The following is an 18,839-nucleotide window of genomic DNA, read 5'->3' as shown; positions in this document are numbered from 1 at the left end:
ACAGATCCGGTTCCCCACCCCCTGCCAATCGAGTTTAAATCATGCCGTACAGCTCGAGCAAATCTCCCTCCCAGGGTATTTGTGCCCTTCCGGTTCAGGTGCAACCCGTCCTTACTGTACAGGTCCCACCTTCCCCAGAATGTGCTCCAATTATCCACATAATGGAAGCCCTCCCTCCTACACCCACCCTGTAGCCACGTGTTTAGCTGCACGCTCTCCCTATTTCTTACCTTGTTATCACGTGGCACTGGTAGCAATCCAGAAATAACTACCCTGTTTGTCCTGGACTTCAGCTTCCAGCCTAACTCCCTGGACGCGCTTTTCACGTTCTCAGTCCTCTCTCTCCCTATGTCATTGGTACCGATGTGTACGACGACTGCTGGTGGCTCACCCTCCCCCTTAAGCATCTTGAAGACATGATCTGTGATATCACGGACCCTGGCACCCGGGAGGCAACATACCATCTGTTCTGAGGAAGGGTCATTGCACCCGAAACGTTCACTTTTTTTTTCTCTTCCTCAGACGCTGCCACACCTGCTGAGCTTTTTGAGCAACTTCGTTTTTGTTCCTGATTTATGGCATCCACAGTTCTTTTGGTTCTTATACCATCTGTTCATCTCGTTTGTGTCCACAGAACTGCCTGTCTGTGCCTCTTACTATTGAATCCCCCACTACAATTGCTCTCCTATTCTCCCCCCTTCCCTTCTGTGCCACAGGGTCAGGCTCAGTGCCAGAGACCTGTCCGCTATGGCCTTCCCCTGGTAGGTCCACACACCCCACCCCAAACAGTATCCAAACGGTATACTTATTATTGAGCGGAACGGTCACAGGAGACTTCAAACAGACTTCACACTGGGTCACTTTTGGCTGTCCACAGGCAGGCTCAGATTATAGAATTTATCATATAGCAGGGAAGTATGGCGCTCTCATCCTAACCCTATCACAGGTACATCACAGGAAGAGCCTTGGTGAGGGAATTCCAGATGCCAGGGCCTAGGGACCCTCTAGCTGGGCACAAGCAGGGGGTAAGGGTTGGTCCTTGGGGACGCAACCAGGGTTAATGATGCGGGGCAGGAAGAGAAGCCCTTCCAGGCCATTCTGTAGCACAGAAGGGAGGTGGTGAGAGCAGATTCCAGCCTCCTCCCTGTCCATGTGGGCATGAGGGGTGATGGGGATTGAGAAGGGAATCGAAGCTCACTGAGTCGCAGGCTGCACACAGCTCACTGCTCCAGTGTTGACACAGCCACAGTCTGGCAAACCTTTCCCCATTAGAGAACCGACTCCGTCCAGGGATCAATCTTCAACCCACCTGCAGAACTCCCACCAATTGGAGACCGGGATTATACGGGACCGATGTTGGATGTTCTGGGAAAGTTAAAAATAAATACAGGAGGAGGCAGCACCTTCCTGGAGTCTGCAAAGGGCCAATCATTACAGACTAACACTCCACTTTCAAACGCACCCAATACTCACCAAGTATTTTTTACTCAGATTCAACCAAAAAACGTGAAATACACACAGTGGATAAATACAGCGGAGTCCTGGCTAGAGAGAGCCCTTCCCAACAGCAGCAAAGAGATCGAGATCACAGCAACTGTAAGTGAAATGCCCCGGGGGTGTCGGATGGGAATGGTGTAGAGGGAGCTTTACTCTGTAACTAACCTCATGCTATCCCTGCCCTGGGGGTGTCGGATGGGAATGGTGTAGAGGGAGCTTTACTCTGTAACTAACCTCATGCTGTCCCTGCCCTTGGGGTGTCAGATGGGAACGATGTAGAGAGAGCTTTACTCTTTGTCTAATCCTGTGCTGTCCCTGGAAATGTGGCAAGTGGAATGTCTGAGGGGGACGGGGATGTTGGGATGGAGATGGTGAGGAGGGGGATGTCGAGATGGGGACGGTGGGGGAGGGGAGTACAGGGACGGTGGGGAGGTGGTGTCGAATGGGGATGGTGGGGGAGGGGAGTGTTGGACAGGACAATGGGGAGGGGAGTGTGGGGACAGGAATGGTGGGGACAGGAATGGTGGGGAGGGGAGTGTCGGACGGGGACAGTGGGGAGGGGAGTGTCGGATGGGGACAGTGGGGAGGGGAGTGTCGGACGGAGACAGTGGGGAGTGGAGTGTCAGACGGGGACAGTGGGGAGGGGAATGTCGGACGGGGACAGCAGGGAGGGGAGTGTCGGACGGAGACGGTGGGGAGGGGATTGTCAGACGGGGACAGCGGGGAGGGGAGTGTTGGATGGGGACAGTGGAGAGGGGAGTGTCAGACGGGGACAGTGGGGAGGGGAGTGTCGGACGGGGACAGTGGGGAGGGGAGTGTTGGATGGGGACAGCGGGGAGGGGAGTGTCGGATGGGGACAGCGGGGAGGGGAGTGTCGGACAGGGACAGTGGGGAGGGGGAGTGCGACTGGGACAGTGGGGACGGGAGTGTCGGACGGGGACTGCGGGGAGGGGAGTGTCGGACAGGGGCAGTGGGGAGGGGAGTGTCAGACAGTGTGGAGGGGAGTGTCGGACAGGGACAGTGGGGAGGGGGAGTGTCAGACAGTGACCGTGGGGAGGGGAGAGTCGGATGGGGACAGCGGGGAGGGGAGTGTCGGACAGGGCGGCGGGGAGGGGAGTGTCGGATGGGGACAGCGGGGAGGGGAGTGTCGGACAGGGACAGTGGGGAGGGGGAGTGCGACTGGGACAGTGGGGAGGGGAGTGTCGGACGGGGACGGCGGGGAGGGGAGTGTCGGACAGGGGCAGTGGGGAGGGGGAGTGTCAGACAGTGACCGTGGGGAGGGGAGAGTCGGATGGGGACAGCGGGGAGGGGAGTGTCGGACAGGGTGGCGGGGAGGGGAGTGTCGGACGGGGACAGTGGGGAGGGGAGTGTCAGACGGGGACAGTGGGGAGGGGAGTGTCGGACAGGGACAGTGGGGAGGGGAGTGTCGGACAGGGACAGCGGGGAGGGGAGTGTCGGACAGGGACAGTGTCAGACAGGGCGGCGGGGAGGGGAGTGTCGGACGGGGACAGTGGGGAGGGGAGTGTCAGGCGGGGACAGCGGGGAGGGGAGTGTTGGACGGGGACGGCGGGGAGGGGAGTGTCAGACAGGGACAGTGGGGTGGGGAGTGTCGGACAGGGACAGCGGGGAGGGGAGTGTCGGACAGGGACAGTGTCAGACAGGGCGGCGGGGAGGGGAGTGTCGGACGGGGACAGTGGGGAGGGGAGTGTCAGGCGGGGACAGCGGGGAGGGGAGTGTTGGACGGGGACGGCGGGGAGGGGAGTGTCAGACAGGGACAGTGGGGTGGGGAGTGTCGGACGGGGACAGTGGGGAGGGGAGTGTCAGACAGGGACATTGGGGAGGGCGGTGTCGGACGCAGACAGTGGGAAGGGGAGTGTCAGACAGGGACAGTGGGGAGGGGAGTGTCGGACGGGGACAGTGGGGAGGGGGAGTGCGACTGGGACAGTGGGGAGGGGAGTGTCGGACGGGGACGGCGGGGAGAGGAGTGTCAGACAGGGACAGTGGGGTGGGGAGTGTCGGACGGGGACAGTGGGGAGGGGAGTGTCAGACAGGGACATTGGGGAGGGCGGTGTCGGACGCAGACTGTGGGAAGGGGAGTGTCAGACAGGGACAGTGGGGAGGGGAGTGTCGGACGGGGACAGTGGGGAGGGGGAGTGCGACTGGGACAGTGGGGAGGGGAGTGTTGGACGGGGACGGCGGGGAGGGGAGTGTCAGACAGGGACAGTGGGGTGGGGAGTGTCGGACGGGGACAGTGGGGAGGGGAGTGTCAGACAGGGACATTGGGGAGGGGAGTGTCGGACGCAGACAGTGGGAAGGGGAGTGTCAGACAGGGACAGTGGGGAGGGGAGTGTCGGACGGGGACAGTGGGGAGGGGAGTGTCGGATGGGGACAGTGGGAAGGGGAGTGTCGGACGGGGACAGTGGGAAGGGGAGTGTCGGACGGGACAGTGGGGAGGGGAATGTCGCTCAGGGACAGTGGGGAGGGGAGTGTTGGATGGGGACAGCGGGGAGGGGAGTGTCGGATGGGGACAGCGGGGAGGGGAGTGTCGGACAGGGACAGTGGGGAGGGGGAGTGCGACTGGGACAGTGGGGAGGGGAGTGTCGGACGGGGACTGCGGGGAGGGGAGTGTCGGACAGGGGCAGTGGGGAGGGGAGTGTCAGACAGTGTGGAGGGGAGTGTCGGACAGGGACAGTGGGGAGGGGGAGTGTCAGACAGTGACCGTGGGGAGGGGAGAGTCGGATGGGGACAGCGGGGAGGGGAGTGTCGGACAGGGCGGCGGGGAGGGGAGTGTCGGATGGGGACAGCGGGGAGGGGAGTGTCGGACAGGGACAGTGGGGAGGGGGAGTGCGACTGGGACAGTGGGGAGGGGAGTGTCGGACGGGGACGGCGGGGAGGGGAGTGTCGGACAGGGGCAGTGGGGAGGGGGAGTGTCAGACAGTGACCGTGGGGAGGGGAGAGTCGGATGGGGACAGCGGGGAGGGGAGTGTCGGACAGGGTGGCGGGGAGGGGAGTGTCGGACGGGGACAGTGGGGAGGGGAGTGTCAGACGGGGACAGTGGGGAGGGGAGTGTCGGACAGGGACAGTGGGGAGGGGAGTGTCGGACAGGGACAGCGGGGAGGGGAGTGTCGGACAGGGACAGTGTCAGACAGGGCGGCGGGGAGGGGAGTGTCGGACGGGGACAGTGGGGAGGGGAGTGTCAGGCGGGGACAGCGGGGAGGGGAGTGTTGGACGGGGACGGCGGGGAGGGGAGTGTCAGACAGGGACAGTGGGGTGGGGAGTGTCGGACAGGGACAGCGGGGAGGGGAGTGTCGGACAGGGACAGTGTCAGACAGGGCGGCGGGGAGGGGAGTGTCGGACGGGGACAGTGGGGAGGGGAGTGTCAGGCGGGGACAGCGGGGAGGGGAGTGTTGGACGGGGACGGCGGGGAGGGGAGTGTCAGACAGGGACAGTGGGGTGGGGAGTGTCGGACGGGGACAGTGGGGAGGGGAGTGTCAGACAGGGACATTGGGGAGGGCGGTGTCGGACGCAGACAGTGGGAAGGGGAGTGTCAGACAGGGACAGTGGGGAGGGGAGTGTCGGACGGGGACAGTGGGGAGGGGGAGTGCGACTGGGACAGTGGGGAGGGGAGTGTCGGACGGGGACGGCGGGGAGGGGAGTGTCAGACAGGGACAGTGGGGTGGGGAGTGTCGGACGGGGACAGTGGGGAGGGGAGTGTCAGACAGGGACATTGGGGAGGGCGGTGTCGGACGCAGACAGTGGGAAGGGGAGTGTCAGACAGGGACAGTGGGGAGGGGAGTGTCGGACGGGGACAGTGGGGAGGGGGAGTGCGACTGGGACAGTGGGGAGGGGAGTGTCGGACGGGGACGGCGGGGAGGGGAGTGTCGGACAGGGGCAGTGGGGAGGGGAGTGTCAGACAGTGTGGAGGGGAGTGTCAGACAGGGACAGTGGGGAGGGGGAGTGTCAGACAGTGACCGTGGGGAGGGGAGAGTCGGATGGGGACAGCGGGGAGGGGAGTGTCGGACAGGGTGGCGGGGAGGGGAGTGTCGGACGGGGACAGTGGGGAGGGGAGTGTCAGACGGGGACAGTGGGGAGGGGAGTGTCGGACAGGGACAGTGGGGAGGGGAGTGTCGGACAGGGACAGCGGGGAGGGGAGTGTCGGACAGGGACAGTGTCAGACAGGGCGGCGGGGAGGGGAGTGTCGGACGGGGACAGTGGGGAGGGGAGTGTCAGGCGGGGACAGCGGGGAGGGGAGTGTCGGACAGGGTGGCGGGGAGGGGAGTGTCGGACGGGGACAGTGGGGAGGGGAGTGTCAGACGGGGACAGTGGGGAGGGGAGTGTCGGACAGGGACAGTGGGGAGGGGAGTGTCGGACAGGGACAGCGGGGAGGGGAGTGTCGGACAGGGACAGTGTCAGACAGGGCGGCGGGGAGGGGAGTGTCGGACGGGGACAGTGGGGAGGGGAGTGTCAGGCGGGGACAGCGGGGAGGGGAGTGTTGGACGGGGACGGCGGGGAGGGGAGTGTCAGACAGGGACAGTGGGGTGGGGAGTGTCGGACGGGGACAGTGGGGAGGGGAGTGTCAGACAGGGACATTGGGGAGGGCGGTGTCGGACGCAGACAGTGGGAAGGGGAGTGTCAGACAGGGACAGTGGGGAGGGGAGTGTCGGACGGGGACAGTGGGGAGGGGAGTGTCGGATGGGGACAGTGGGAAGGGGAGTGTCGGACGGGGACAGTGGGAAGGGGAGTGTCGGACGGGACAGTGGGGAGGGGAATGTCGCTCAGGGACAGTGGGGAGGGGAGTGTCGGACGGGGACAGTGGGGAGGGGAGTGTCGGATGGGGACAGTGGGAAGGGGAGTGTCGGACGGGGACAGTGGGAAGGGGAGTGTCGGACGGGACAGTGGGGAGGGGAATGTCGCTCAGGGACAGTGGGGAGGGGAGTGTTGGACGGGGACGGTGGGGGGGGGAGTGTCGGACAGGTTCGTTGGGGAGGAGAGTGTCGGACGCATACAGAGGGAAGGGGAGTGTCGGTCGGGGACAGTGGGGAGGGGAGTGTCGGACGGGGACAGTGGGAAGGGGAGTGTCGGACGGGGACAGTGGGGAGGGGACTGTCGGACAGTGACCGTGGGGAGGGGAGTGTCAGACAGTGGGGAGGGGAGTGTCGGACAGGGACAGTGGGGAGGGGAGTGTCGGACGGGGACAGTGGGGAGGGAAGTGTCAGACGGGGACAGTGGGGAGGGGAGTGTCGGGCGGGGACAGCGGGGAGGGGAGTGTCGGACAGGGACAGCGGGGAGGGGAGTATCGGACAGGGACAGCGGGGAGGGGGAGTGTCAGACAGGGACAGTGGGGAGGGGAGTGTCGGACGGGGACAGTGGGGAGGGGAGTGTCAGACGGGGACTGTGGGGAGGGGAGTGTCAGGCGGGGACAGCGGGGAGGGGAGTGTCGGACAGGGACAGCGGGGAGGGGAGTGTCGGACAGGGACAGTGGGGAGGGGGAGTGTCAGACAGTGACCGTGGGGAGGGGAGTGTCAGACGGGGACTGTGGGGAGGGGAGTGTCAGGCGGGGACAGCGGGGAGGGGAGTGTCGGACAGGGACAGCGGGGAGGGGAGTGTCGGACAGGGACAGTGGGGAGGGGGAGTGTCAGACAGTGACCGTGGGGAGGGGAGTGTCGGACGGGGACAGTGGGGAGGGGAGTGTCGGACGGGGACAGTGGGGAGGGGAGTGTCGGACGGGGACAGTGGGAAGGGGAGTGTTGGATAGGGTCAGTGGGAAGGGGAGTGTCGGACAGGGACAGTGGGGAGGGGAGTGTCGGACAGGGACAGCGGGGAGGGGAGTGTTGGATAGGGTCAGTGGGAAGGGGAGTGTCGGACAGGGACAGTGGGGAGAGGAGTGTCGGACGGGGACAGCGGGGAGGGGAGTGTTGGATGGGGACAGTGGGAAGGGTGCTTGTGTATGTGTCTATGGTAATATTACTAGTTCTCACTGACAGATGCCACTTACAGAGCTGTCGGAGCAGAGGTCTAAGCTGAAGGAGCTGCAGTTGGATGCTGCCGAGACACTGGACTGTTTCACTGTCTGTGGAAGAGCAATGACTTTCCCAGATGCGCTGCAGGATTCTCTCTCTCGTCTCAATCGTCTCTGTGTTGTAGCTGCACTCCATGAAGATATGTGAGTGAGCTGATCCTGGAACCTACAGCATGTATATGGGCCTTTGAGATTGTCAGCCTTGTGCTAGTCCTTCTCAAAACTGTACTGCTGTGTAAATCTCTGCTTCACATGTTCACCTGTTTCTGCTGTGGGAATTCTGATTGAATCCTGCTCACACTGCCCTCTATATCACTCGGTCAATGAACCTTCCCACTGTCTTTCTGCAATGACTACCCACTGTCCTGGAGCTGGAATCTCACCACCTCCTTTTCTGTACCTGTCAGCCTTACTTACATTAAATAATCTGCTGCGAGGGGAATAATCCCAGCCTTTCCCAACTTCTCATTCAGGCAGAGGAAGGAGGATGGTACAGATAGAGTGGACAGCCAGACTTTTTCCTAGGGTCGGGGTAGCTATTACGAGGGGGTGTAGTTTTAAAGTTAAAGGAGGTAGATATCGGGGAGACGTCAGGGGTAGGTTCTTTACTCAGAGAGTGGTCAGGGCGTGGAATACATTGCTGGAGAGTGTAGTGGAGTCGGCCTCATTAGGGGCATTTAAGCGGCTATTAGATAGGCATATGGCTGATAGTATAAGGTAGGGGTGGAGGTTAGATACACCTTAGGATTAGGGTAAAAGTTCAGCACAACATTGTGGGCCGAATGGCCTGTACTGTGCTGTACTGGTCTATGTTCTAATCCCAACGCATTTTATTGGTTTATGCAGAGCGAGAGTAATTAGGGAAAGGGTAGGTTCACTCAAGAACAAAGGAGGAAATTTGTGTGTGGAGCCGGAGGAAGTGGGTGAAGTCCTCAGTGAGCCCTTTGTATTGGCATTCACCAAGGAGAAGGGCGTGATTGGTGGTACAGATAGGGAGGGGTATGCTGACACTGTCAGGCATGGCAGTACTGAAAAGGTGGAGGTGTTTGGTGTCATGAAGACATTAAGATACATAAGTCCCTAGGACCTGATGGAATCTATCTCAGTGAGAGAGCTAATGAAGGAACAAAAACAGAAGTTGCTGGAAAAGCTCAGCAGGTCTGGCAGCATCAGTGAATTAAAAATCAGAGTAAACGTTTCGGGTCCAGTTCTATTAATGTATAGGTTTATACATTACACTCAGCCTGTGACATGATCCGCCCCCCCCATTTGGCCAGGAGTGAAGTCTGGGATTAACCTCCTCAGCCCTGGAAAGGGATCTTCTGAAAGGCAGGGAAATGGAGTTGAAGAAGATCAGATCAGCCATGGTCTCATTGAATGGCAGGTGCGATGGGCTGAATGGCCTATTCTGCACCCCCCCCCACCCCCGACATTCTCCTCTCCCCCTCCGCCCCCACATTCTCCACCCCCGACATTCTCCTCTCCCCCTCCGCCCCCACATTCTCCACCCCCGACATTCTCCTCTCCCCCTCCGCCCCCACATTCTCCACCCCCGACATTCTCCTCTCCCCCTCCGCCCTCACATTCTCCCCCCCCGACATTCTCCTCTCCCCCTCTGGCCCCACATTCTCCCCCTGCTGACATTCTCCTCTGCCCCCCGTCCCCCCAACATTCTCCCCCCAACAGTCTACCCCCTACATTCTCCCCCCACAACATTCTCCCCTCACCCTCTGACCCCCCCAACATTCTCCCCCTGCAACCCAGTCCTCTCCCCCTCCACCCTCACCGACATTCTCCTCTCCCCCTCTGCCCCCGCACCCCTGAGATTCCCCCACCCCGACATTTTCGCCCCACATTCTCCACCCCAACATTCTCTCCCCCCGATATTCTCCACCCCTGACATTCTCCCACCCTGACATTCGCCCCCCCCGACATTCGCCCCCCCCACAACGTTCTACCCCCTGACATTCTCCACCCCCACACACTCTCCATTATCTCCACTCTCTCCCCTCACCCAACTCTCTCCCCTCCCCCACACTCTATCTTCTCCTATCCCCTCTCTCTCGCCTCCCCCCCAACTCTTCCCCCCCGACTCTTTCCCCTCCCCACACTCTGTTGCCAAACCCCATTCATTTCCCCTCCACACACTCAGTCTCCCTTCCCCCCAACTCTGTCCCTTCCACCTCACTCTTTCCCTTCGCCCCCCCCACTCTCTCGCTTTACACCCCCAATCTCTCCCTTCTGCCCCACTCTCTCCCTTGCCTCCTCATTCTCTCCCTTCCCCCAACTACTCTCTCCCTTCCTTCCACACTCTCTCCCTTCCCCCACCACTCTCTCCTTTCCCCCCGACTCTCTCCTTTCCCCCCAACTCTCTCCCTTCACCCCCACCCTCTCCCTTCTGCCCACTCTCTCCCTTCCCTCACCACTCTCTCCCTTCTCCCAACTACTCTCTCCCTTCCTTCCCCACTCTCTCCCATTCCCCCTCCACTGGCTCCCTTACCCCGACTCTCTCCCAATCCCCCTCCACTCTCTCCCTTCCCACCTCATTTCCACCCACCCTCTCTCCCTTCGCCCCCACCCTCTCTCCCTTCACCCATCACTCTCTCCCTTTGCCCACCACTCTTTAACTTCGCCCACCACTCTCTCCCTCCACCTCCACTCTCTCCAATCCCCCCCCCGAAGTTTCTCCCCCCCATCACACTCTTTCTCCCCCCTCCTTCACATGCTACCCCTCACTCACTCCCTCTGTCTGTGTTTCAGGTTGAACATTGTAGAAAGTTCTGTGACCAACAGCACACAGGTCGACACGGTGCTACGGAACGGGGAGCAACAGCTGCGGGCTGGCAACCAGACAGTCAGAAACACCCTGCAACAGATTGAACAGGACATGAGGCAGCTCCAGGTAGGACCCTCTCTCTCTCTCTCACCCACCGCACACACCTGCATCCTCACCCCCACGTGCACCCGCACCCTCACCTCCACAGGCACCCTCACCCTCGACCCCAGCACACACCCTCACCCTCATTTCCAGCACACACCCCCACCCTCACCCCCATAAGGCACCCTCACCCTCACCCACAGCATGCACTCTCACCCTCCCCCCCAGCACACATCCTCACCCTCACCCACAGCACGCACCCTCACCCTCACCCCCCGCACGCACCCTGACCCTCACCCCCAGCACACACCCTCACCCTGACCCACAGCACGCATCCTCACCCCCAGCATATACGCTCACCCTCACCCCCAGCACTCAACCTCACCCTCACCCCCAGCACGCACCCGCACCTTCACCCCCAGCACGCACCCTCACACTCACCCCCAGCACACATCCTCACCCTCACCCACAGCACGCACCCTCACCCTCACCCACAGCACACACCCTCACCCTCACCCCCAGCACACACCCTCACCCTGACCCACAGCACGCACCCTCACCCTCACTCTCACCCCCAGCACACATGCTCACCCTCACCCCCAGCACTCAACCTCACCCTCACCCCCAGCACGCACCCGCACCTTCACCCCCAGCACGCACCCTCACACTCACCCCCAGCACACATGCTCACCCTCACCCCCAGCACGCACCCTCACCCTCACCCCCAGCACGCACCCTCACCCTCACCCCCATCATGCACCCTCACCCTCACCCCCACATGCACCTGCACCCTCACCCCCATCATGCACCCTCACCCCAGCCTCACCCTCACGTACCCCTCACACACGCTGTCGCTCACGCACGCACACTCTCCTCACACACAAACACACACACACCAGTGAGTCACTGGTTTTGAATCTTTAAAAAGCTTACCTCGAGAATAGGCGGAGGGACGCTGAGCAGGAGCCGACACGGGACTGGTGAGTGAGTGAGGTAATATATTTGTGTTGGTTGCGTTACCCGAAATAGTACCCGGGTAGTGTCTCCCACCCATCCTCCTCCTCTAACCAAAAAAAAAGGTTCTGTGTGCCTGATTGGTAAGTAACAGGTTTATTTTTATTCTTTATGTTTTAAGTCTTGAGAATTTAGAATAATGGGAACGGAGGTCAGGGCAGTTCAATGTTCGTCCTGCAGAATGTGGGAGGTAAGGGTCACCACTAGTGTCCCTGCTGACTACATCTGCGGGAAGTGCACCCAACTCCAGCTCCTGGAAAACCGCGTTAGGGAACTGGAGCTGGAGCTGGATGAACTTCGGATCATTCGGGAGGCAGAGGGGGTTATTGGGAGGAGTTCCAGGGAGGTAGTCACTCCTCAGGTACAGGAAAAAGGCAGATGGGTTACGGTCAGGGGACGGAAAGGGAACCGGCAGGCGGTGCAGGGATCCCCTGTGGCCATTCCCCTCAACAATAAGTATACCGTTTTGGATACTGTTGGTGGGGGGGGGGGGAACTTACCAGGGGAAAGCAGTGGAGCACAGGTCTCTGGCACAGAGTCTGTCCCTGCTGCTCAGAAGGGAAGGGGGAAGAGGAGCAGAGCATTAGTCAGTGGGGACTCCATAGTTCGGGGAACAGATCGGAGGTTCTGTGCGGACAAGAGAGACTCACAGTTGGTGTGTTGCCTCGCAGGTGCCAGGGTGCGTGATGTCTCTGATTATGTTTGTGGGATCCTTAAGGGGGAGGGGGAGCAGCCCCAAGTCGCGGTCCACATTGGCACCAATGACACAGGTAGGAAGAGAGATGGGGATTTAAGGCAGAAATTCAGGGAGCTAGGATGGAAGCTGAGAGCTAGGACGAACAGAGTTGTTGTCTCTGGTTTGTTGCCCGTGCCACGTGCTAGTGAGGCAAGGAATACAGAGAGAGAGGAGTTGAACACGTGGCTACAGGGATGGTGCAGGAGGGAAGATTTTGGATTCTTGGATAATTGGGGCTCTTTCTGGGGTAGGTGGGATCTCTACAAGCAGGATGGTCTTCACCTGAACCAGATGGGTACCAATATCCTGGGGGGAAATTCGCTAAGGCTATTCGGGTGGGTTTAAACTAATTCAGCAGGGGGATGGGAACCAAAATTGTAGTTCAAGCATAGAAAATGTTGAGAGTAGGGAGGTCCGAAATAAAGTTTCAGGGAAGCAAGATGGCACCGGCAAGCAAGAAGTTGGTTTGAATTGTGTCTACTTCAATGCCAGGAGCGTCTGGAATAAGGTGGGTGAACTTGCAGCATGGGTTAGTACCTGGGACTTCGATATTGTGGCCATTTCGGAGACATGGATAGAGCAGGGACAGGAATGGTTGTCGCAGGTTCCGGGATTTACATGTTTCAGTAAGAACAGAGAAGATGGTAAAAGGGGCGGAGGTGTGGCATTGTTGGTCAAGGACAGTATTACATCTACCTACCCAGATAGATGAGAGTAAACCGGTTGATGTGGTGTATATGGATTTCAGCAAGGTGTTCGATAAGCTTCCCCACAATAGGCTATTGTATAAAATGCGGAGGAATGGAATTGTGGGAGATATAGCAGTTTGGATCAGAAATTGGCTTGCTGAAAGAAGACAGAGGGTGGTAGTTGATGGGAAATGCTCATCCTGGAGACCAGTTACTAGTGGTGTATGGCAAGGGTTGGTGTTGGGTCCACTGCTATTTGTCATTTTTATAAATGACCTGGATAAGGGCATAGAAGGATGGGTTAGTAAATTTGCAGACAACACTAACATAGAACACAGAACATTACAGCACAGTACAGGCCCTTCGGCCCTCGATGTTGAGCCGACCTGTCATACTGATCTCAACCAATGGGAGTAGATTCACCAACTTTAGGTACATTTAAGTTGTCATTGTATAAGCATATGGACGTACATGGAATAGTGTAGGTTAGATGGGCTTGAGATTGGTATGACAGGTTGGCACAACATTGAGGGCCGAAGGGCCTGTACTGTGCTGTAATGTTCTATGTTCTATGTACTACAGTTGCAGAAGGATGTTTGGGGACTTGTCAACTGAGGTAGTATGGGCTGAGGTTAGAAACAGGAAAGGAGAGGTCACCCTGTTGGGAGTTTTCTACAGGCCTCCGAATAGTTCCAGAGATGTAGAGGAAAGGATGGCAAAGATGATTCTCGATAGGAGTGGGAGAGACAGGGTAGTTGTCATGGGGGACTTCAACTTTCCAAATATTGACTGGGAACAATACAGTTCGAGTACAATAGATGGGTCAGTTTTTGTCCAGTGTGTGCAGGAGGGCTTCCTGACACAGTATGTAGACTGGCCAACAAGGGGCGAAGCCACATTAGATTTGGTACTGGGTAATGAGCCTGGCCAGGTGTTAGATTTGGAAGTAGGTGATCACTTTGGTGATAGCGATCACAATTCTGTTATGTTTACTTTAGTGATGGAAAGGGATAGGTGTGTACCACTGGGAAAAGTTATAGCTGAGGGAAAGGCAATTACGATGAGATTAGGCACGATTTAGGGAGCATAGGATGGGGAAGGAAACTGCTGGGGATGGGCACATTAGAAATGTGGAGCTTATTCAAGGAAAAGTTCCTGTGTGTCCTAGATAAGTATGTACCTGTCAGGCAGGGAGGAAGCTGTAGAAGCGCGGGAGCCATGGTTTACGAAGGAGGTGGAATCCCTGGTCAAGAGGAAGAAGAAGGCTTCTGTTAGGATGAGATGTGAAGGCTCAGTTAGGGCACTTGAGGGCTACGAGGTAGCCAGGAAAGACCTAAAGAGAGAGCTCAGAAGAGCCAGGAGGAGACATGAGAAGTTGTTGGCGGATAGGATCAGGGTAAACCCTAAGGCTTTCTATAGGTATTTAAGGAATAAAAGAATGACGAAAGTAAGATTAGGCCCAATCAAGGATAGTAGTGGTAAGTTGTGAGTGGAGTCAGATGAGATAGGGGTAGCGCTAAATGAATATTTTTCAACAGTATTCACTCTAGAAAACGACAATGTTGTCGAGGAGAATACTGAGATACAGGCTACTAGACTAGGTGGGATTGAGGTTCACAAGGAAGAGGTATTAGAAATCCTTCAGAGGGTGAAGATAGATAAGAACCCTGGACCGGATGGGATTTATCCTAGGGTCCTCTGGGAAGCCAGGGAGGAGATTGCTGAGCCTTTGGCATTGATCTTTAACTCGTCATTGTCTACAGGAATAGTGCCAGATGACTGGAGGATAGCAAATGTGGTTCCCCTGTTCAAGAAGGGGAGTAGAGACAACCCTGGTAATTGTAGACCAGTGAGCCTTACCTCAGTTGTTGGTAAAGTGTTGGAAAAGGTTATAAGGGATAGGATTTATAACCATCTAGAAAAGAATAAATTGATTAGGGATAGTCAGCACGGTTTTGTGAGGGGAAGGTCGTGCCAAACAAACCTTATTGAGTTCTTTGAGAAGGTGACCAGACAGGTCGATGAGAGTAAACCGGTTGACGTGGTGTATATGGATTTCAGCAAGGCGCTCGATAAGGTTCCCCACAATAGGCTATTGTATACAATGCAGAGGAATGGGATTGTGGGAGATATAGCAGTTTGGATCGGAAATTGGCTTGCTGAAAGAAGACAGAGGGTGGTAGTTGATGGGAAATGTTCATCCTGGAGACCAGTTACTAGTGGTATACCGCAAGGGTCGGTGTTGGGTCCACTGCTGTTTGTCATTTTTATAAATGACCTGGATGAGGGCGTAGAAGGATGGGTTAGTAAATTTTCAGACGACACTAAGGATGGTGGAGTTTTGGATAGTGACGAAGGATGCTGTAGGTTGCAGAGAGACATAGATAAGCTGCAGAGCTGGGCTGAGACGTGGCAAATGGAGTTTAATGCGGACAAGTGTGAGGTGATGCACTTTGGTAGGAGTAACCGGAAGGCAAAGTACTGGGCTAATGGTAAGATTCTTGGTAGTGTAGATGAGCAGAGAGATCTCAGTGTCCATGTACACAGATCCTTGAAAGTTGCCACCCAGGTTGACAGGGCTGTTAAGAAGGCATACAATGTTTTAGCTTTTATTAATAGAGGGATCGAGTTCCGGAACCAAGAGGTTATGGTGAAGCTGTACAAAACTCCGGTGTGGCCGCCCTTGGAGTATTGTGTACAGTTCTGGTCACCGCATTATAAGAAGGATGTGGAAGCTTTGGAAAGGGTGCAGAGGAGATTTACTAGGATGTTGCCTGGTATGGAGGGAAGGTCTTACGAGGAAAGGCTGAGGGACTTGAGGCTGTTTTCATTAGAGAGAAGGTGGTTGAGAAGTGACTTAATTGAAACATATAAAATAATCAGAGGGTTAGATAGGGTGGATAGGGAGAGCCTTTTTCCTAGGATGGTGACAGTGAGCACGAGGGGGCATAGCTTTAAATTGAGGGGTGAAAGATATAAGACAGATGTCAGAGGTAGTTTCTTTACTCAGAGAGTAGTAAGGGAATGGAACACCTTGCCTGCAACGGTAGTAGATTCGCCAACTTTAGGTACATTTAAGTCATCATTGGATAAGCATATGGACGTACATGGAATAGTGTCGGTTAGATGGGCTTGAGATCGGTATGACAGTTCGGCACAACATCGGGGGCCGAAGGGCCTGTACTGTGCTGTAACGTTCTATGTTCTGTGTACATTCGCTTTCTTAATCACAGATTCTCCTTGCAAGTTAACTTTGAGAGAATCCTGGACCAACACTCCTAGATCCCTTTGCACTTCTGATTTGCGAATTTTCTCACCGCTTAGAAATTAGTCCATGCCCGTATTCTTTTTTCCAAAGTGCAAAACCTTACATTTGCTCACATTGAATATCATCAGCCATTTCCTGGAACACTCTCCTAAACTGTCTAAATCTTTCTGCAGCCTCCCCACCTCCTCCGTACTACCTGCCTGTCCACATATCTTCGTATCATCGGCAATCTTTGCCAGAATGCCCTCAGTCCCTTAAACCAGATCATTAATATATAAGGTGAACGGCTGCGGCCCCAACACTGAACCCTGCGGGACACCACTTGTCACTGGTTGCCATTCCGAGAAAGAGCCTTTTATCCCAACTCTGTGCCTTCTGTCAGACAGCCAATCCTCAATCCAAGCCAGTAGCTCACCTCGAACACCATGGGCCCTCACCTTGCTCAGCAGCCTCCCGTGAGGCACCTTATCAAAGACCTTTTGGAAGTCTAGATAGATAACATCCACTGGATTTCCCTGGTCTAATATACTTGTTCACTCTTCAAAGAATTCTAACAGGGTTGTCACGCATGACCTCCCCTTACTAAATCCATGCTGACTTGTTCTAATTTGACCCTGCACTTCCAAGAATTTAGAAATCTCATCCTTAACATTGGATTCTAGAATTTTACCAACTACCGAGGTTCGGCTAATTGGCCTATAATTTTCCATCTTTTTCCTTGATCCTTTCCTAAACAGGGGGGTAACAACAGCAATTTTCCAATCGTCTGGGACTTTCCCAGACTCCAGTGACTTTCCCAGACTCCAGTGGCTTTTGAAAGATCATGACCAAAGCCTCCACTATTCCCTCAGCCACCTCCCTCAGAACTCTCGGGTGTAGCCCGTCGGGGCCAGGAGATTTATCAATTTTTAGACCCTTTAGCTTTTCTAGCACTTTCTCTTTTGTAATGCCTACCATACTCATCTCTGCCCCCGGCTCTCCCTAATTGTTGGAAGACTACTCATGTCTTCCACTGTGAAGACTGACGCAAAGTACTTATTAAGTTCTTCAGCTATTTCCTTATCTCCCATCACTAGCCTTCCAGCATCAATTTGGAGAGGCCCAATGTCTATTTTTGCCTCTTGTTTGTTTCTTATGTATTGAAAGAAGCTTTTACTATCATTTCTAATATTACTGGCTAGCCTACCTTCATATTCAATCCTCTCCTTCCTTATTTTTCTCTTTATTGTCTTCTGTTTGTTTTTGTAGCCTTCCCAATCGTCTGATTTCCCAGTGCTCTTGGCCACTTTATAGGCTGTCTCTTTTTCTTTGATACATTTCCTGACTTCCTTTGTCAGCCATGGCTGTCTAATCCCACCCTGGATAATCTTTCTTTTCTTTGGGATGAACCTCTGTACTGTGTCCTCACTAACACATATAAACCCCTGCCATCGTTGGTCTACTGTCTTCCCTGCTAGGCTCTGCTTCCAGTTGATTTTTGCCAATTCCTCTCTCATGCCCCTGTAATTACCTTTATTTAACTGTAACACCATTACATCCGATTTTGCCTTCTCTCTTTCAAACTGCAGTCTAAACTCTACCATATTATGATCGCTGCCTCCTAAGTGTTCACTTACTTTAAGATCTTTTACAAAGTCTGGCTCATTACATAGCATTAAGTCCAGAATAGCCTGCTCCCTTGTGGGCTCCATCACAAGCTGTTCCAAAAAGCCATCCTGCAAACATTCCATGAATTCCCTTTCTCTGGATCCACTGGCAACATTATTTACCTAACATCCCGTACAGCTGTAACATGACCTCCATACTCCTGTACTCAGTGCACTGACATATACAGGCAAGTGTACCAAATGCCTTCTTCACTGCCCTGTCTACCTGAGACTCCACTTTTAAGGATCTATGCAGCCGCACTCCTCGATCCTGTTGTTTGGTAATCCAGCCAACGACAGCACGGTGGCTCAGTAATTAGCACTGCCGCCTCACAGCACCAAGGACCCGGGTTTGAGTCCAGGCAAGCATGTTTAAGGTAAAACGGCGAAAGGTTAAAGATGACGTGTGAGTTTGTGCATTCTCCCTGTGTCTGTGATAGTTTCCTCTGGGTTGTTCCTCCCGGTCCAAAGATGTGCAGGTTGAGTGGATTAGTTCTGTCGAATTGGCCATATTGTTTAGGATGGGAAGTGCACGGATGGGGTCGGGGTGGGCCTGGGTTGGATGCTCTTTTGAGGGTCAGTGTGGATTTGTTGGGCTGTGTGGCCTGCTTCCACACTGTAGGGATTCTATGGCACGATGATATGATTTCCTACCAAAATATATCACCTCACATTTATCTAAAATAAACTCTATCCGCCATTCCTTGGCCCATGGACCATTGATCAAGGTCGCTTTGTACTGTGAGAGAATTTTCTTCACTGTCCACTATACCACCAATTTTGGTGTCATCTGCACAGTTACTAGCCATCCCTCGAAATCATTTATATAAATGATGAAACACAGTGGACCCAGCACTGATCCTTATAGTACACCGCTGGTCACGGGCCTCCAGTCTGAAAAACATCCCTTCACTATCACCCTCTAACTTGAAGACACAATCTTATATCCAATTGGCTAGATCTCCTGGATCCCATGTAATTTAACCTTGCTAACCAGCCTACCATGTGGAACCTTGTCAAGCACAGTGCTGAAGTCCATACAGACAGTGTCCAACTCTCTGCTTTCATCAATCTTCTTTGTCACCTTTTCAA

At 55.6% G+C, this 18,839-nt stretch overlaps 1 protein-coding gene across 1 annotated transcript in view; it reads left to right on the top strand.

Moving 5' to 3' along the window:
- LOC125466666 (desmoplakin-B-like) overlaps positions 1-18,839 on the top strand; it is a 71,265-nt gene that overhangs the window by 23,803 nt on the left and 28,623 nt on the right. Inside the window, exons 6-8 of the mRNA XM_059641178.1 lie at positions 1,492-1,596; positions 7,482-7,660; positions 10,277-10,418. Coding sequence (XP_059497161.1) covers positions 1,492-1,596; positions 7,482-7,660; positions 10,277-10,418 — 426 coding nt within the window. The remainder of the gene's footprint in view (positions 1-1,491; positions 1,597-7,481; positions 7,661-10,276; positions 10,419-18,839) is intronic.

Source organism: Stegostoma tigrinum, chromosome 2 (genome assembly GCF_030684315.1).
Source record: "Stegostoma tigrinum isolate sSteTig4 chromosome 2, sSteTig4.hap1, whole genome shotgun sequence".
Taxonomy (NCBI): Eukaryota; Metazoa; Chordata; class Chondrichthyes; order Orectolobiformes; family Stegostomatidae; genus Stegostoma; species Stegostoma tigrinum.
The sequence above is the reverse complement of the archived record's forward strand: the minus strand, read 5'-3'. Positions and strand labels throughout refer to the sequence as shown.